A 21,131-nucleotide genomic window follows, 5' to 3' on the forward strand; every position below is an offset into this window, starting at 1 on the left:
AATTAAACAAATCAAAATTAGATGTTTCATGCATGTTACATACCGCATTAAAGTGATAATATAGTCAGCTTACATTAATTTTAATATAAGCTGACTATATTATCGTTTGCGAGGAATAAGGAGTGTATCGGAAAGTAGTTGAAAATGTTCAGGATGCTCTATCTCGAAGCTGGGTTGGTCTTTTCATTTTGGTTCTTCTATGAAATCTTCACAATATAGTTAAGTTTAGAACAGCATGGAAACATTTCGAAAATGTTCAGTATTATTGAAAATATGGTTTGATGAATACACCTCACAAAATAAAAATCTGCACAAAATGCAATTTTTTTAACATTTTTCAACATTTCAAAAATCTGTAGCGAATAAAGTTTGTACGATAAAAAATCTGGAAAATATTGATGCTTGTTAACAGTTATGTACACATAACATATCATTCAACACCGACATTCAAAATTCATATTTTCGATAGAAAAATCTCCTATATCTACAAAATAGACCACTCCAAAAAACGTCAATATTTTGGTAAAACTTTGAAGTTCTGCTTCTAATATCTTGAAAGGTTATAAAATTCTATTTTTGCTCTAACTTACTCGTTCATAAATTAAAAAATATACCCTATTTAAAAAAAAATGCGAATTTTTCATTTTATGTATTTTTTATTTGCGTAAACATGATTTGGAGGAGCATAGAAAAAAGGGGTTCCTAAAAAATGGCTATTTTTCATTTTTAAGAATTGCGCTTAAATTCATTGGAAATTTTTCTTGAAAAAAATAATTCGCCTATATCACGAGGATTTTGGAGCTTATTATATTTGCACAAAAAGTTGACAATTTTCGAACATTATCGAGCTTTTTTGGCAATTTCAATTTTTTAAAGGGTGTGCAAAAAATTAAAAACATGCGTTCAGTAATCTAGGTTAAAAACCTAGTTAAAAGAACCTTTTTAAAAATTGTTAAAAGCTATTTCTCTTTTCATGGATTTATACAGTATCTCCAAAAATAAAATTACTTAAAAGTTGTGTTAAACTATTTTTGAGGCTATTGTAAACATTTTCAACTACTTTACGATACACTCCTTATGTAAGCTCCGCCTCCACGAATCGATCTAAATCACGAGGTAATTTCTATGTGATTTCTATGAAACAAAGCCGCAACTTTACGAATTTCGGAGTTTAAATGCAACTCAACTGACTAGATGAAAGTTTCGTGTGCTTTTCGTTACTTACCTTACCGATCAGGCTACGGCCTGGGTGATCTCTGCTGTACATTATAAGACTCTAATTTTGGGCCCTGGGACTGCTCGGTTCTGGAAGAGTACCGGCTTAAGCCCCAGACAGCTGGTCTAAGCCGCGGCCGTCTACCGGGGTGGGTCTCCAAAACCTCTTTTAGTCCCAGGTCTCAGGGCGTCAGGTGTGGGGAGGTTTTCGGAGCACGAGGGACCTGAATACAACGATTATGGAGAAACTAATCGGTGCATTTATTCAACTTACGGTGATGATGGTGGCCGTCGGTGGTCTTCGCGGCGAAATGTGGTGGTCGTTCGGCGGGGCGTACGCTGGCTTTGGAGTACGGTTGTGGGCGGCCTGAGGATCGGCTGGGGATCCGGGAATGCCGGTGTTGGGTGGCCGGGGGGCTCGGCGACTCGTAGACGAATGGCAACAACGGGCACCTCGTGGCCCGCTGGGGCGACCGATATAACGTCGGTCGAAGGATTCGGGTAGCGGGATACCGGTATTGAATGGCCACGTGGCTCGGCCACACGCAGATGATGGGCGACAACGGGCTCACTGTGGCAACCGATTAAGCGTCGGTCGATGAATCCGAGATAAGGGAGGCCGATGTTGGGTGGCCGGTGCACTATGGGGCGGCCTTATACAAACAGGTGGCCAAAATATTTTCGCGTCAATTTTATAATGTCTTGCTCCTATATGAATATATGAAAAACATGTTGAACTGGTTGCTTCAACACGACAGTTTCAAACAGCGTGAAATTACATTAGTATTGCATACTTTTAGGCGTTTATCTGTGTAGGGTGGGGCGGGGCAAGATGGGTCAGTGCCTTTTTCGGATGCATTACTCATGTTGATAATTTTGTTAGATGACCAGCATGAATATACAAAAGTTTGGGACATTGATTGAAAAATTATTCACTCTCATTGGAAATAAAAAATAAAATGGTTTTTAGCCATTTTTCTTATGCGATACATTCCATATAACCTCCATATAAACGGCCACGGGGCAAGATGGGTCACCTTCAATTTTGAACGTATTTTTGGAGCATTCAAAAGTTATTTATTTTTCATTACAAGACTATCTCATAAATGACTTCAATCAAGCAGAATGAACGCTCAAAATTATGACATAAAATTATGATAATTTTTTAGTGAAAACATCGATTTTCAAGTCGCCTTAGCACCACTCAAATCGTAAAGTTTTATATATTTCAAATAAATTTATAAATTGTTTACTAGTAGCTCTTGTTTGCTCAGTATGGATATGGAGCATGTATGAATGCGGAACAAATCTTATATTTTGACGTTTTTCGTTGAGAAAATGTGAATTACTTAAAAGGTGACCCATCTTGCCCCGCACTTTTTTCACGGCGCAAAATTGATCACTTTTTAAAACTGTTTGTTTAACATCATATTTTGTATTTAATGAACTTTTTATCGACTTTTAGCATAGCTGACTAGTGTATTGAAGAGTAGCGGATGAATACAAACCAATACGATTTGTATTTACAAAGTTATGGCGATCCATCCTTAGCTGACCCATCTTGCCTGTAAGGGTTTATGTTCCTACTTACAAAATGGATTCCAATTCGTAAAAACACGCTTCGCTGAGAGATCCAAGACCATATTTAGCCTCTACTATGATTGATCTACCGAGAAAAGCGGCCATGACGACCAAATGTTTGCGCAGAGGTATTTAATGGCCAATAGGGTGATTGTATATTGCAATATCTCAATCATCACCGACAACTCGATTGGAATTGCAGAATAGCAACTAGTAGTAGCCAAATTTGATTTCAATGTCTCCCAGGGATCCCAAACAAAGGCATAGAAGAAGTCCCGAAGCGAAACTTTGCGAAACTTTTTTGTATGGAACGGTTTGTATGGGACAAATTTTTAATGTGGTATCATTTTATAGTTTTACAATCAACATTCCTAGGTCTGATACGTCATTCGAAAGGATAATAAGCAAGCTTGTAGAAACTACTTTAAAAGTTTAACATTTTTCATTAAAGCCGAAGATATGCGAAATTGAACAAAAATTGGCAATGGTCTCATTCTGCTGGCAATATCTCGATAAGTAAAGGGATTAGCAAACTAATATTCTAGGGTTTACTGGTCCAAGTGGTCTACTTGCAACTACCGAACCTAAATCTCAAATTGAATAATGTCGATTTTAGATTTTTGGCCACCTGAATCCCCCTAGTGCATTGTGCAGTGTAGGAGAGCAGCATAATGAGTGGATGTCTAGATGATCATGTGAGCACCATGGTGGTGCATGGAAAGCTTTGAAGAAGGTACATGATGTTATCGTGCTATTTTAGTAATCACCGTTATTCAGTGATTCTCACGATTTGTAAAAATGGCGTTTGGTATTAAATCACGTACATGGAATACAGTTTTGGAATAAGAAATGCCCAAATGGTGCATGGTGTTCAAATGTGGTGCTAACAAATGCTGTGCTGACATCACTAATTGGTCAAAAGATGATGCGTGAGATCGGCATGGAAGCCTAGATAATTCTATAAACGTCAAGGTTGTGCGTGGATTGCTACAAAATTGCATATGTCAGTATGGTGCCATTAGTTGTCACTGCGATTCAGTGATTCTCAACATTGCATGGTTAGACGCAAAGTTGAATACCGTATTACCCCGCTAATACGACACCGACTGTTGTCGAATAACCGGGGTAAACTTTTAATTCGACAAACTGGTCACCCTACACCACCATGCTCATTGAAATTTGGAAACTCTATTTGTTTTTGTTTTGATTTCCGGATTTGTTATGCAACATAATTTCAACAGATTTTGCGGTGGTGCCAATGAAAAGCTCTTTCTTTCTACGACTGTTGTCATCCTCAGTTCATTCCGGTTGGTCTCCAGGCGGTTTGGGTGTCGAATAGCTCCAACTCAGAACTTCCGGAATTTGCGGCTGCAAGAGGAGTTGCTGCGGGTACGAGTATAAGCACAATATCAAACTGTTTTGCATTTACTGTGTACATCGCTGTGACATTTGAACACTTTTTTATTCGACATGTGTCGAATAAGCGGGGTACGAATTAAAAAGTGTCGTATTAAAACGTGTCGAACCAGCGGGGTAGGACGGTAATGGCAAAAATGCTGCAAAGAATTTAATGTGGTATGGAAGTCCACATGCATTAGGTATAGGAAAACCCGTACGAAGGGGGAAGTGGGGGTCAGAAATTCCCAATTTTAGCGTGACGTTCTTAATGGATGCTCCCATATGTATTTCTTAGAAAAATGTTTTGTTATATAAAACGGGGCAGAAACCCCCAAGAATTCCTCCAAGGATTGCTTTAACATTTCACACAATGATTCCTTTACAAATTTCCCCAGGGTTTCTCCCAGGGAATTTGTCTAGCCCAGGTATAAGTATGGCCAGAACATATTGAAAAGTGTTAAAAGTCATCCCTTCTAATGCACGAAACGCATCTATGTTCGCCAAATCAAGTGTCCAGTCCAGTTGGAATAAATGATTGTCACGTTCCTACAAATTATGCAGTGTATACTGCATGTGCAGCCTGATGACCTCTCCAATTTCCAAGCAAATTGTTAGCATCGCTTCCACTTGACGGTCCCGAAGTTGCGTGGCAAAAGTTCAATGAGAAGGTACATCGCCATGCAACAGTAGTAGGGGAACTGGGGGTAAGACGCCCACGTTAAGGAAGAGTCCAATTTCAACCACGAAACACTTTATAATACACATTTTTTGGGCACTAACATGAAGCACCAACATGTTTCCTTCCAAATGGAAGAAACCATAAACCAGTTTTATGTTTTACTACTAAAAAATTCAAATTTGAAAAAAAGTTTGATTTTCAGAATTTTAGTTTTAGTGCGGGGTAAAACGCGCCACTAGCCACAGCTAACACCAGGATGCCAAACTGTGTACATATACTTGCGCGCCTGGTTTATTGTCAACTGTTATTGTTCGTGAATGGTATACAGTCATTACATAATTATGGATCACCTGTAATTATGGGTCAATTCCATGTAAACGTCATAAAGAGCTGTTTTATCAATAATTACTACAAAATGACGCATGGCTGTGTGATTAGTGAACTTATTTATAGTAAAAATGTGCTGTTGCTTGGTTCCAACTTGTGTTCTACATAATTTGTGCCAGAATTTGGATCTAAATGGCTATTTTAATGTAAATAACTAGGGGTGGGCATTTTACCCCACATAAGCCTCAGAAGTTTGGACCCTTGTAAAAAAGTTGTAAGGGTCAAATTCGATACTTTTTCCGCTTGGTACACAAATAATGGGAGTGTGCAAAACAGTTTGTGGGGATAGCGAGAAAAAAAATCTTTTAAATGATGTAAAAAAGTGTAAACATTTGACAGGCTAAAATTACATCAAAAGTAACCAAAATCTTTTTTCGTAGTTCTTGTACAATTTTTTTAGTAAAAATATGTAAACTCAAATGTAAAGAAGCATTTTTATTCTTATTTTAGCGATTGCAATTGAAAAAAGTACTGAAAATAACGTGGTTTGCCTAAAACAAGGGTGGCGCAACTTGCCCCCTATGGGCGTTATGGCCGCAGTTCCCCTACATAGTACAGTAGCTAGTGGTCGGCATACGTTGCTGACCCAACCCATGTGGTAAACCAGCGAAAGTGGACATAAATTATGTTCACATCCCACGATCGCGCTGTCAAATAAATCAGTGATAGTGGTAACACTAAATGGCACTCTGTCCCCTCGAAAGAGCCAGATAGAACAGCACCAGCAGCAGCACCAGAAACACGCTCCGCCAGATGAAAACTTTCACTGTTCGCATTTTCACACCGCGCAATTTTCATCGCAGCTCAAATGCTGCACTGCACTGGAACAAGCTGCAAAGTTCCCAACCCCACCGCGGCTATGCTTATGCTATCGGCAAACGTGTGTAGGTTTTTCGAACAAGTGCTTTCCTCCATTGAGGAGAGTGGCTTTTTTCGCGCAAAACACCCCATTCACCAGAACTAATTTCCAAACCCTCGGGTTCAGCTAAGCACTTCCAAAACGTGTTAAAATGAATAACAGATGGGCTTAATGATGAATACGTGCAAATCGGAATTGTTCACAAGTTGAAGAGTTTCAATTCGTATTGTATGGTGTTTCAGGAGTTTTACATGTGTGAACCCTTTGAAGGAAGGTATGGTGTGAGTGATGATTTTTTTTTCTACGATGAACATAAAGTCTCGCTAAAGTACGCAAAAAAATAAGTGTATCAACATAATCAAGCTTATAATATAGACTGTTTCAGAAATTATAAATACACTAACGATTGACTACCATTTCAATTTGAGCACAATATTCAAAAAAGTTTCTTCTAGGTCTTATAGTAAACATTCTAACGAAGCAATTAATACCAAGTTTGTTGATGTTTCTTGTTAAAGTTAAAAAAAAGGGCTCTGTAAGCTAGATGATAAAAATTTTAAGTTGCACAAAGTGGTCAAAAAATGTAGCATAGTAGGAAAAGAAACAATCTCACAAATAAAATATTTAATTTCCAAACACAATAAAAATTGCTGCATCGATAAGAAAAGATATTTCTCGATTAGTAAGAGTAATTTTTATATTACTATTTGATCAGAAGTCATCACTACGGGCCTACTCAATGCGAAAATTTTAGTTTCACATTTCTCAACAACACCAGTAGCAACAAACGTTAAGCAAACGAATGTCTTAATTACTGCTTACTGCAATCGTGTTTATGGTATGACAAGCTTTGCTATCTGAAGTATCGAATGAGCTGAAAAAATATATAATTTTAAAATAAATGCGTACAGGAAAGCTAAGAAACTGTGTGGTAATTCTTATGTTTCGTAGAAAACTTTAAAAAATAAGAAACTTGATTTCAGCAAAAATGTTGTGGGAATACCTGCATCGATTTTTCCCAGATTTTGATCAAGGCATTCCTTAGACAACTTGTTGAGAAAGCCAATGTGATGAAAAGTTAGATAGTTTTTGGTATTGAGTGATAAATAATGTTGAAATAATCAAAAAACACCTTTGTGCAAATGCAACTTTGAAGAATGAAGTTATTTGTTAGAGAACTCGACTGTTCTTCAAAATATCAAGACAATTCAAAGGAAACACAAAAATATGGAGTACAATATGCTATATTCTGAAATAAGTTGGTAAAAATCATTAGAGCAGTTCATTTTATTTAATAAACAAAGTGTATTTATAATTTCTGAAACAGTCTATAAAGGTAATACGGGACGCCGTGTTAATTTTCCTATCTTCCATCTCTTTCTAACAATTAGCCTCGCGATTTTGAAGATGGTAATCTCGAATTCTATCCCACAGAAGAGGCTGAAAAACAAACAGCATATGCAAGTGAGCATACACAATGATACAATAGATGTAAAAAAATGTAATTTTTTACATCAATGTCAATACATTTTAGTGTTGATACCAAAGATTTTCCACTTCTGTTCTCAAGTTATCGCTAATCAGATATATTAGAGCCTATTTAGATTGAAGAAAGACCACATTTAGTAATTTTTGTGTGGTATTGTAAATTTGACTTATTTTCCTCTATATGGGTAAAAATTTCAACCCGGTATAACTTAATTCTCCGTGAGAAAATATTTCATTTTATAACGTCGTATTAAGTATCAATACATTGTTGATAAACATTAAAAAAATCTTTCAATTCGATTCACTGGTTTCCGAGATATGACAGTTCAAAAATTAGTTGTCTTAATAATAGTGTTTTACCTTAACGGTTCTTACTTCGCGAAAAACTAATCAATCGAGCCCAAATTTGTACCAATGTTGCACATATAAAAGGTTGACAAACAGTCAAAATTTGAGATTTTTTGATGCACTCTATGAAAAGTTACAGAATGTTGATTTTTTGGTGGGAGAAAAAAAATTGGCCATCCCCTGTATGTTTTTGTTCCATAATAAGAAGAGATTACCATCTTGCTTGCAACAATGGCGGATATTTCCTCGACCGTAACGTTCGCTCTTAAGGCGAAACTGGAAGCATTTCCTCATTTTTTTTTTGGTTTTTGATTTTTAATAAAATAACGAAGCAATATTTTTAAAATCGGTTTTCGTCCACATGTAGAGTACGGATCAAGGTATCTCCTGAATTTTTCCCTGGTGGATAAAGTTTTTCGTTTTTGCAGAAACCATTTTTTTGTGCAATTTTGTTTAAAAATGGTTTCTGCAAAAACGAAAAACTTTTTTCCACCAGGAAAAAAAAAATCAGGAGATACCTTGATCCATACTCTACATGTGTACGAGAACCGATTTTGAACATATTGCTTCGTTATTTTATTTAAAATCAAAAACCAAAAAGTGAGGAAATGAATCCAGTTTCGCCTTAACTGAGAGAATTCCTGGAAAAAAGCCTGGGAAGAATTCCTTCGGTATCAAATATATCCAGGGAACTCCATGACCACATAGCAATTCAATGTTCAATGTGGCGTCACTTGTACGACTTAGGGTTCCGACTAGATCATCGCGAGGTCAACCATCTCTGATGACGGCCAAAGACCTTCCTCCGTGTTCTACCCTGCATTGAATCGCCAATGATCAAGAAGGTCACGTCAACGATGGACTTTAAACCATTCCTACTGTATGTTTTTTGTCGCCTACCTACGTTCGTGACATCCTCGTTCAGTCTAGCCATATAGCTTCGAGTAGAGCCCAGCCTCTCGCGTAAGTAAAGCGGCTACTCCACTCAATCGTCCAGGCATTGAAGTCTCCACCGATGACCACGTGACTCAATTCTACTTGTGCGCTTAATAGCGAATACAGCATAAATAGACGAGAACTAGTCTATCGGCCACCTGAGAGCGGCATAACAACTGCAGTAGTAGAAAACGACCGGTTGTACAGATTGGCGCTAGCTTGGCCTTATCCGGTAGACAGTTCCCGTTATCGAGATGGATGCGGTATGGGTCTGATAGTAGTGCGATGTCTGTATTTGACTCCGAGACTGACTGCCACAGCAACTGTTGTGCAGCTTCACAGTGGTTTAGGTTTAACTATGTAACCTGCATTATCGTTGGTTGGTTCGACCTCCTTGCATGCCTGGACATTTAAGGAGAAACTGGAAATATTTCCTCACTTTTTGTTTTTGTTTTTTTTTTTTTTAAATAACGAAGCAATATTTTAAAAAACGGTTTTCGTACACATGTAGAGGATGGATCAAGATATCTTCTGATTTTTTTTTTTCATAGTGGAAAATGTTTTTCGTTTTTTGCAGAAACCATTTTTGAGCAAAATTTCACAAAAAAATGGTTTTTGAAAAAATGGAAAACTTTTTCAACACGAAAAAAAATCAGAAGATACATTGATCCATACTCTACTTGTGTACGAAAACCGTTTTTGAAAATATTGCTTCGTTATTAAAAAAAAATAAAAAAAACTGAGCGAATGAGGAAATGCTTCCAGTTTCTCCTTGGGCGGGCGCCTTGGGTCGTGTGACCCTTGTTCGCTATGCAAATCAAGCATTTTGGTGCACTCCCTGGCGATGTGACCTTCCACTCCGCATTTGCTGCAGAGTTTCCTCCTGTCAGGGCCTTCACCCGCCCACGACTTGTGCCATTTCTCGATGCACTTAAAACACGCCTCTGGCGGCGCGTACATACTGAGCGGGCACACTGACCAGCTTACTTTGATCTTGCCGACTGCAGTCGCCTTGTTTTTTGTTTTTTTTTTATTTTATTAATGTGATGATGATGATGATGATGATTGTGAACCCACCATCAGCGCAAGGATTACCTATGGCTGCAGAGTCATACCGGAACGGAATGATCTACCTGATGGTTTGTTGTAGCAGGGTAAGCTAAATTCACTGGAGACCTTCGGAAAACAACATGATAATTGTTATCTCGTGACAAAGTCTGGCCACCCCACGAACATTTGCCCGGAAACCAGTTCATTTAACTTCCTTAGGCTACCCCTCCGAAAACCCCATATATGTCATGTTCAAATATAAAAAGTAATAAGGAACGAACTCACCGAGTAATCCTGACTAGCTGGTTTTCTATGTTTGGCTTTGGTCTCAGCATGCAAACGGTCCAACCATATTAAATGTGCACTCGTTCACACCACTCGCTGATTCTCCGATCGTCCATCGAAGAATCCGAAAAAAAATACATAAGCGAATACCCGACGCACTGAAAAACAATCTCTTGGATACTAGCATTTCCGAACTCGGAATAACGACGAACACGAGCACCACGATGCGGGCAATGTGGTCTCTTGCCACCGAGCTATCGTCGATCGTTTACACAAAGTACGAACAAAAAACACAAAGAAAAATACGAAAATGCGGGAACGACGAAATGCGGTAAGTTTCAGCCTCCGCGCCCTGCTTGTCACTGACGACCGTCGACCTTTCACTCTTCCATCAGCGTTCCACTTAAGTACGAATTAAAAACACAAAGAAAAATGCAAAAACGCGGTAAAGACGAAATGCGGCATGTTTCAGCCTCCGCGCCCTGCTTGTCACTGACGACCGACGACCGTTCACTCTTCCATCAGCGTTCCACTCAAGTACGAATTAAAAACACAAAGAAAAATGCAAAAACGCGGTAAAGACGAAATGCGGCATGTTTCAGCCTCCGCGCCCTGCTTGTCACTGTTTTTTTTTTTTTTTTTTTTTTTATTTTTATTTTTTTTTTTTTTTATTTTTTTTTTTTATTATTTTATTAATGTGTATTTTAACTAAAAGCTAATTCTACACTTAGTCCAGGAATTCCTCTGGAAGTCCCTCCAGGCGTTCCTTCTGGAAACTATTGGTGGAACTCCCTGGAAGAATTCATAGGGGAACACCCGGAGGGACTCCTATAAGTATTCCTTGAAGAACTTCCGGAGCAGCTCTTGCGGCAATTCCAGGAGAAACTCCTGCAAGAATTTCCAGGGAAAATTCCTGGAGGAATTTTCAAAAGAACTCCAGCGGAAATGTTGAAGGAATTCCCGGAATATTTTTTTTAAGGAACTCCCGGAGAAAGAACTCCTGGAGGAAAATTAAGAGGAATTTCCGGAGGAACTCCTGCAGGAAGTTTCGGTCGGAAGAGTCCCTAGAGGAATTTCCTGGGAAAATTCCTGAAGGAACTTCTGGAGTAATTCCTTGAGGAACTCCTAATCCTTTTAGGATTCCACTGGAATTCCCAGAGGGATGCTCGGTGGTACTCCCAGAGGAACTCCTGGAGAAACTTACTGTGAGAATTTCTGAATCAATTTCTCAAAGAACTATAGGAGGAATTTTCGAAAGAACTCCTGGCGGAATATTTGGAGGAAATTCCTGGAGGAATCCTTGGAAAATTTCCCGAAGGAAGTCTCGGAGGAATTCTCATAAAAACTCATAAACTCATAAGAGAATTCCTCCGAGACTTCCTTCGGGAAATTTTCCAAGAATTCCTCCAGGAATTTCCTCAAAATATTCCGCCAGGAGTTCTTTCGAAAATTCCTCCTATAGTTCCTTGAGAAATTTCTTCCGGAATTCTCCCAGTAAGTTCCTCCAGGAGTTCCTCTGGGAGTACCACCGAGCATCTCTCTGGGAGTTCCAGTGAAATCCTGGAAGGATTAGGAGTTCCTCTAGGAATTCATCCAGAAGTTCCTCCAGGAATTTTCCCAGGAAATTCCTCTAGGGACTCCTCCGACCGAAACTTCCTGCAGGAGTTTCTTCAGGGGGAACTTCCTGGAGAAATTCTTGGAGGAACTTTCGGAAGGAATCTTTGGTGGAATTTTAGAGAGATTCTTTAGGTGGTACCTGTTTGAATTTTCGGAAGAAACTTCTGGAGGAACCTCCGGTGTTTGCGAAGGTAACTTGTGCAAGAGCGTTCGGAAGCATTTTACGCGTGATCATCCGAAACGATTTTTTTTGGTAAATTCTCTTTAATTAATTTCTGGAGGAACCCTCACAATATCCAGGAAGCATGTCTAACAGGAATTCTTGGATGAATCCCCGGAATTAAATCTCCATAAGAAATTTCTGGAGGAATCCCTAAACGGAATTTCTGTGGAGGAAACTCCTAGGGGAATCCTCGGAATGAGTTTTTGGTAACCTCGCCGGATTGAATAAACTGGAAGAACATCCTTCAAGAGGAATCTCCTGGATGAATTCCGGAGGGAATTCTTTGGAGAGGTTGCGGAATTCCATACGGAATCTCCGGAAGGCATTCCTGGATGCATTCTCAGAATGAATACCCAACAGTGGCAGTTTCTGGTTCAAAGCATAAATATACGGATAGCAATAAATGGTTTCGCTCGTGGTCGCATGATTGCGTTTGTTCATTTTCGAAAAATTGAGCCCGGAACCACCGGAACCGATTCCCGGGAAATCCGAATACCGAATACCGGTTCAAAAATGGCCAACAGTATTTCAGATAACGCAATATTAGCCCAGAATGATATATTTTGACAATCACGATGTTTGAGATGTCGCATGACGGTATCGAACCATTTTCAAAACTTGGCCCCGGAACTGGATTCCGGAAAATCTGTATACCGATTCCATAATGGCCAAATGTATCCAAAGTGTCCAATCATTATGATAAAATGCCATAATTTTCAAAATCATGAAGTTTGATATGTCGCATGATAGTGTTTGTTTATTTTCAAAAATTGGACCCCGGAACCACCGGAACCGATTCTCGGGAAATCAGAATATCGGTTCCAAAATGGCCAACAGTATTTCAGACAACGCCAAAACAGCACAGAATGATGCGTCTTGAAAAACCACGAAGTTTGAGGTGTCGCATGATGGTATTAAATCATATTCAAAAATTGATCCCGGAACCGATTCCCCGGAACATCCGTAAAACGGGTTCCAAGGCACGTAGTGACCGGGATGGACTTCTAGACAAATTTTGAGACCCATTTTGAATCCGGAATAACTCCGGAACCAGGTGGCCATTCCAACTATCCCTAGCAAATCCTTAAATTAGAAGGATATCCGCTTATTGTGTCAAAATTTGGTCGAAAAATATTGAAAAACAAAAAAGTTATAACGAAAAGAGTATTTTTTCGCACTTTCTTTAGGGGGGGTTTGTAACGGAAGGGTTAATCAGGTTGATGGTTTTCTCAGATGCCCTTGCGCATCAGGGATCCCCACATGATTTCGTAATTGAGATGCTGAAGAGCTTTATCATATATCAATATAATCAATGAATGGCAGATAGATACACTGTCTGTAATCATTATACATGATGTCTGGGACCATTCGGGCAGAAGTACCTGTTGTGGGCACTTGCTGCTATAACTCAGTCAATTTTGAACCGATTGACTTGGTTTTTAAGACACGATCAGATACGCACAGTATCTAGCCATTTTCGGACATTCAAGTCAATCGGTTTGAAATTGACTGAGTTATAGCAGCAAGTGCCCAAAATAGGTACACCTGTCCAAATGGTCCCAGACCCTACATGCAAGACAATGTAATCTTAAAACCCGATGCGTCGCGGACCGCGATATTTAAAGGTCGTGTAACAAGAGGGCCCTGGATTTAGTGATTACCTGTGCTTGGATAGGAAACAGAGAACACCATATCATTATGAACCAATATAAATTGATTGTTGTACCTCGGAACTGGTTCTTGGATCCTGGGTGGACTTCGAGTGGGAATTGGAACCTTGCTTGATGGTTCGGGGCGGAATTGTTGGTCGTCTTCTTCCGGTCGGGTGAGTTAAAAACTTGTTTTTGGCATCATATAACACACATCACATACAGTTTATTGAACACACATTCTACACTTTACATTATTACTCAAAACACTTTATTTAACTACACACTAAACATTCAACATTTATTTACTTAATTCTAACAAAATATTGGTCCCATGACTCGATCTACTTGATCGTTATCTTAATACTAAACTCTAGTTGGCTCCTATCGTTTCTTGACCCCAACGAATGGAGTTTCTTCTCTCTTCTCACGCTGTTCGTACACAATGGCTGTAGTGTTAGTGGTCAAGATCATCCATACTACAGCAGAACCGATGTGTTCCACACGAACGAACGGGGGGATAGTTGATGGAAAATGGGTTTTGAGAGTTGCAACCTTACATATTCCCCCACCCTGAAATTCCGGGAATTCTGAAACGAAAAAATTAACCTCTTCGAACACTAGGTGGTGGGTGGCATGCTGGTCGACCCTTGATTACGTATTTACTTCAGGAGGTTGCCGAGATGGAGGCAGAAGGCAAATTTTTTCTACTGCGCGTTTTGTCAATCCTGAAGCGGTCTTCAGTGTCACAACTCTTATTATGCCGTCTGCCCCCGGATGAACCTCCTGAATTCTACCCATTCTCCACCGCAGAGGAGGCGAATTATCCTCCTTAATCACGACCAGTTTTCCTGTTGAGATTGGTACCGCAGGCTTCCAGCGTTTCATCCGTCCTTGGAGTTGAGAAAGATACTCAGACCTCCAGCGATTCCAAAACAACTGCAATTTCTGCTGAATCAACTGGTACATGTGCAGCCTATTCGTAGGTACTTCTGTATAGTCGTGATCCGGAAGTTGTTCCAAGGGAGCGCCGATTAAAAAATGACCTGGCGTAAGGGGTTCAAGGTCCGTTGGGTCATCCGATACTGATGTCAGGGGTCTGGAATTCATGCAGGATTCCACTTGGGCCAATAGCGTGCAAAGATCCTCAAAGGGAATAACGAGTTCACCTAAAACTTTCAAGAGATGCCCCTTCGCAGAACGCACGGCGGCCTCCCACAGTCCACCAAAATGTGGTGCACTAGGTGGGTTAAAGTGCCAGGTGATACCTTCCTCAGCACATTCCTTTAGCATTTTTTGCTGATGATCGTTGCTACGAAGGAGGTCGAACAGTTGCTGAAGTTGATTTCGGGCACCTACAAAATTAGTCCCATTATCGGAGTATACATCCGTGCAACGGCCTCGTCTGGCAATGAATCTCCTGAAGGCTTGCAAAAAACGGTCCGACGAAAGGTCGGTCACTAATTCCAAGTGCACTGCCTTCGTGCACATGCAGACAAATAAGGCAACATAGGCCTTCACTGCTGTTCTGCGTGGTCCTGGGCGGAAGTACACGGGGCCGAAATAGTCCACTCCGGTCCTCGAGAAAGGTCGAGCTATGGTGACACGTGAAGCTGGTAGTTCCCCCATGAATTGCTCAACTGGGTTTGGTTTGGTCCGAAAGCATCGAAGGCAGTCATGTACGACCTTACGGGCTACATTTCTTCCTCCTAGCGGCCAGTACCGCTGTCTGACTGCTGACAGTAGAAGCTGGGGTCCAGCGTGCAGAAGTTTTTGATGGTAATGTTGAAAGACTAGCTTCGTTAGCGGATGTCTTGCTGGTAAAACAATGGGGTGCTTGGTTTCATCGGATTCTTGAGAATGTCCTAATCTGCCACCGACACGAATCACGTTACCGCTTGAAATCTGTGGGTTGAACCAACGAAGTGCGGAGCTCCTTGCTACAGTTTCTTTCTTGGTTAAAACCGCCCACTCCTTAACGAACTCCTCGCGTTGTACACAGCGAATGATTGCCATTTCCGCCGTAGTACGTTCTTCTGCAGTAGGAAAGCGTGGAAAGTTCCAGCTCTCCTTCGGTCCCTTCAATATTGCGATGAAACGTAGTAGGTATGCTGTTCGGCAAATCATGTCTACTAAAGAGGAAAATTTTCCAACGTAACTTCTTCCAAATGTATCTGCTTCCGTCGTAACACAGTGTGCGGCAGTCCTTCGGGTTTCTCCAGAAACTTCTTCTGGGACATCTACATCGGTTTGATTTGGCCAATATTCCTGCTCCAGCTTCAGCCATGATGGGCCTTCCCACCAGAGTTGATTATTTAGGATTTCTCGTGGGAGTAAACCTCTCGATATGAGGTCCGCCGGATTCTCTACGCCTGGAACATGATTCCATATGCAGTTCTCTGTAGTTCTTTGAATTTTTGCCACACGGTTAGCTACGAAGGTATTCCATGTAGCTGGGATCGATTTTAACCATTGAAGAACGCAGGTAGAGTCAACCCAGAAGTATACTGCTGCTTCTGTTTTCATAGCGTTGAATACCTTCTCTTTCAGTTGTGCTGCCAATAATGCTCCGCAAAGCTCCAGTCTCGGGATTGTCTGCGCCTTCAACGGAGATACCTTGGATTTCGATGTTAGTAGAGCGACCTGGCACCTTCCCGAATCGTCCGTACTTCGAACGTAGGCGCATGCCCCATAGGCAGCCTTGGAAGCATCGGAGAAGAAATGTACTTGAATTTCCGTTGCTCCTGGAAGTACAACACACCGGCGAATGCTTATTTCGTTCAGCAGTGGTATTTGTTGGTGTAGCTCTAGCCATTCTTCACATTCCTTTGGCCCTACCGGTTGATCCCAATCTAACTTTCTTCCATTCTCATCTGTCCAACACCACAAACGCTGCATGAAGATTTTTGCCGTAACAATAACTGCGCCAATCAATCCCAGAGGGTCAAACAGGGTCGCTATCATAGACAAAAGTTTCCGTTTTGTGTAGATTTCAGCAGGACAGTACTCCGTAACCTTGAATTGAAATTTGAGAATGTCGGTCGTGGGAAACCAGTACAATCCCAACGTCTTCACTGCTGGATCTGGATCAAGCTGCACTCCGTCCTCTTTCGCCAATGCTAGATTTTCGTTAGCAATACCATCTAATACCGCTGGTGCGTTGGATGCCCATTTCCTTAGGTGGAATCCGCCGCTTTCCATCATTTCTTCGAGCTGAATACGTAGTTCTTTCGCCGTTTCAATCTCATCTTCGCCCGTCAACACGTCGTCCATGTAGACATCCTCCATAGTTGCCCTTGCCGCCATAGGAAATCGTTCATGTTCATCTAACGCAAGCTGCTGTAGAGTCCTGGTCGCTAGGTATGGTGCTGGTTTCGTGCCGTACGTGACTGTGCAAAGTTCGTAGGTTTCAGCTCGATCGTTGAAATCCTTCCGCCATAGGATGTTTTGTAGAGGTAAGTCCTTCTGATCTATCCTTATTTGACGGAACATTTTTTCAACATCTGCCACCATGAGTATCTGCTTCGTTCGTGACCGCAGAATTATGGCGCGCAGATCATCCTGGATAACTGGTCCGACCAGTAGTACATCATTAAGCGATACACCTGTACTCGTCTTACATGACGCATCGAATACGACCCTAACCTTAGTGGTCGTGCTGCTCTCCTTGACGACGGGATGGTGGGGTAAATAGCACCTGCTTGTCTCCTGGTCTGAAGCTACATCCACCCTGCGCATGTGTCCCAGGCTCAAATACTCCACCATAAATTGCTCATACTGTTCTCGTAGCCGTGGTTCCCGAAGTAATCGACGTTCTATCCCTTGAAGACGTCGAAAGGCGATATCCCTTGATTCACCTAGCTGTGCGAGAAAGTTGTCGTCCTTCGGAAGAGACACTGTATACCGACCATCCAGACCGCGTTGAACAGTAGCGCTATAGTACTCCTCGCACTTTGCTTCCGTCGGAGAGTTGTTGCTTGGAAATTCGACTTCTTCGCAGGCCCAGAAGCGAGATAATAGTTCCTCCAGACTTTCTGTAACCGCCATGTTACAGGAAATTTTCGGATTGAAACGATCAGTATTCACCAAACCAGATACCACCCAGCCGAATACTGATTCCGTTAACATCGGAAGTCCGTTTCCCAGATCGATTTCGTTCCCGGTCTTGAAGAATGCAAAGAAATATTGGATTCCGAGAACTATGTCCACCGTCTTTGAGTTGAAAAATGCTGGGTCCGCCAAATTCAGACCTTCAGGAATCTCCCAGCATGCCCTTTGGATACTTGTAGTTGGTAGGTCCGCCGTAACCCTTGGCAGAATAAGGAATTCCATGTCACGAGAGAATTCGGACACTCGTGACTTTATCGTTGTCATAACCTTGTGTTTGACTCGTGTATTGGTTTGTCCTATCCCAAGGACGGATACATCCGAACGCCTTCGTTGGATATTCAACCGCTGGCACAAGCTCTCCGTCATGAAGTTGCATTCGGATCCGGAATCCAACAATGCCCGTGCAGGAAAACTGATACCCTTATCGTTTTGCACGAGAACTATTGCAGTAGCGAGCAGCACAGATGAAGAACGTTGGAGTGCCGTGTTGGAGGAAACTTCCTCTGTGGCCATGGACGTCGTTGGATTCGTCCTACGGTCCACTGTTGCCGCATTGATCGATTCAGCTTGCGAGTTATGCGATGAGCTACCTTTAGCCCCATCGCTCTTATCCGACCGGAAACAAACCATTGTGTGGTGCTTCGCCTTGCAATTCCGGCAAACGAAGCGAGAAGAGCACTCGGAAGCTTGATGTCCACGTCGAAAACAGTTCCTGCACAACGAATGATTGCGAAGAATCTTATCTCGAGCGGAAACCGTTAGACGTTGAAACGCTGGACATTGGTAGAGGGGATGGGATTCTGAGCAAGCCACGCATCGACCTCCCGATGCTTGAACCGCACTGTGACTTACTCTTGGAACGGAAAACTTCTTACTCTTGGAAAGTGTAGTCGAATCTCCCTTGAGATTGGCTGGCTTGGAGGGTAGCGAACCTAGCACCCTAATCCGTTTTTGGAGGAAGTCGATGAGGTCCTTGATGGAGTCTTGAGGCTGCGTAGCGGAATATTCTTCCCAGCCACGGCGCGTAACGGGGTCGAGGCGGGAACCTATGATGTCTACCAACAGTAGATCCTTGTAGTCTTGGGGCTGAACAAGTTGATCTAGATTTTGAATGATCCTCTCAAAACCCTCCAGTAAGGACTGAAGCTCTGAGGCTGACTCCTTAGTCAACATCGGTAGCTTCGACAGAGCTTGGACTTGACGGCGTTTTAGCAGCTTACTGTCGTTGTATCGCTTCGTTAAAGTGTCCCATGCCACTTGATAGTTTGCCTTGGTTATCGCCAGTGGATCTATCAAAGCCTTTGCTTCACCGGTGAGACATCCCTTCAAATAATGAAATTTCTCGACATCTGGTAGGTCGGTTTTCCAATGGATTAATGATGTGTAGAGATCCCGGAAACTCAACCACTCATCAAAATCACCACTGAAAGTTTGTAATTTGATTTGTGGGAGCCGGACGTGATCCAGTGTAGACTGCGACTGCGACGCCTCCAGAGAGCAGGATTGATTCAACGGGACATCTTCCACTTCCTTGGCCTTCTCCAGCAAAGCCGATTTCACCGCGAAATAACGTTGTACAAACTTCACCCTAACTTTCGTACACTCATCGTCATCATCTGCATAATCTTCATGCGCTTCTACCTCAACTATAGCCTCACTAATAGTTTCCCACAGTTCTTCTAGCTTATCTAGCCTAATTGACACCTGAATTGCTGTAGTTCCCTCATTCATAGACTGAGAAAACTTGAGAATCTCGTCGAACATCGCCAATAACGAATTGAGTCGAGTTTGCAACGCTCGCAGGGTGTGCTCCTTCTTCGCTAACGCGGCTGTCTTCGGCGGCATCTCGTACGGCAAAGCGCGTTCCAGGGAAGGTTAGAGAAAGGTAGATGTAGTATTCCGTATTTCCTATTTGCTTCGACTAGACATACACTGTAGAGCTTACTGACCTTCACAAAAGACGAACTTTTCCTCTCTACAGGTATGTACAGCGTCCAAGTATCGGTTGATTCGAATCAGCAAAGGGAAATCTCATTCAACAGGTCGCTAGTGCATGGGTTGCGCAAGGGTTGCATGCAGAAAAACGTTTATGTAGTATACAATAGGGTCCCGATGCCTCGGCAGGGCATATACTGTCTTAAACTGACCTGAGAGACCAATTTATGGTACTGGTATTCCAAAGACAGAGTGCCGGTTATTCACGGTTAACACTACTGTTTCTCCTTAATGCGTAGTACGTGCCGAGAATGCTTCGGTTAGCCCCTCGAAAACACGTTCCACAAAATCAATTATCGGTATCGATCATTCCTCGCATACAGCACCACATATCAGTGTTCAAAGAAAGTCAAAGTGCCATATATAGTACCGGTAGATTCCCAGCATCGGCTGGCCATATACTAATTAGTGCGAAAGTGTGTTTTAAAAACTGACCTGTGCAACTAAATTCGGGAACTGATGACCAGTGATGTGTGTTGATTCAGAGGTTGAGTGGATTCCTGACCGGGCACTGATGAATGGCGATAGTGAAGCGTCGTACAATCGATTTACGGAGGTGATCGATTGGGCAAATGATGACGTCACGGGCTTGAAGATGGCGATCTTTCCTTCGTAGTGGTATGCAGTATACGACACTGCTATTCGTGGTGAACGTATCCAGGATTGTTTTGGTTGGCTCGACGAATTGGTGGGATATAGAGATGGAAACAATTTCGTGTGAAGATTATCCGAAGATCCTAGAGACGGCTGGACATATATCTGTGTATATTTACCTGGATGAACCAGGGTTTGATACCCGTGGTTGAATGGTGCTTCGATGATCTTCAATGGCTGCTGGATGAATTGGATTCGGGTCCCTTGACCCGTCGGTAGTGTTGGTAGAAGATGTTGAATGGTGCAAGTGCTCGTACAGATAAGATGGATGCAGTGTTAGCGAAGGCTGTTGATCCTAGCTTCGGCTGGACATTATACTAATATGTACCCACCTATGGGACCATTAATCGGTTCAGCATCCAGCGTGGAGTAATAAATCTTCGTTTTCGTATTCCAGAGTATGTGTTTGGTTGCGGCTGTGGAATTTTCTACGAAGGTACACGTCCCCAACGAGACCTTCGAGATGGCGGATGATCGGATGAATAGTGCTCAAGAAGACAAACGACTCTTTGTGATGGCGTAATTGGACGATCCAGACAGCGCCTCCAATGGCGGTTATCCTTGGAACTTAGGACTCGGATCAGGTTTACGGACGACTATCCTTCAGTCATCCGGTTCGAAGGACCAAATGTTGTACCTCGGAACTGGTTCTTGGAT

At 41.9% G+C, this 21,131-nt stretch overlaps 1 protein-coding gene across 1 annotated transcript; it reads right to left on the reverse strand.

Moving 5' to 3' along the window:
- Nucleotides 1–1,397: 1,397 nt before the first annotated feature.
- On the reverse strand, nucleotides 1,398–19,670 carry LOC134290470 (uncharacterized). The gene is made up of 3 exons (XM_062857619.1): nucleotides 16,254–19,670; nucleotides 1,490–1,582; nucleotides 1,398–1,439 (listed from the first exon to the last, which is right to left on the reverse strand). The coding sequence occupies exons 1-3, from the start codon at nucleotides 19,668–19,670 to the stop codon at nucleotides 1,398–1,400; spliced, it is 3,552 nt and encodes a 1,183-aa protein (XP_062713603.1).
- Nucleotides 19,671–21,131: the final 1,461 nt, after the last annotated feature.

This window comes from Aedes albopictus, chromosome 3 (assembly GCF_035046485.1).
Source record: "Aedes albopictus strain Foshan chromosome 3, AalbF5, whole genome shotgun sequence".
Taxonomy (NCBI): Eukaryota; Metazoa; Arthropoda; class Insecta; order Diptera; family Culicidae; genus Aedes; species Aedes albopictus.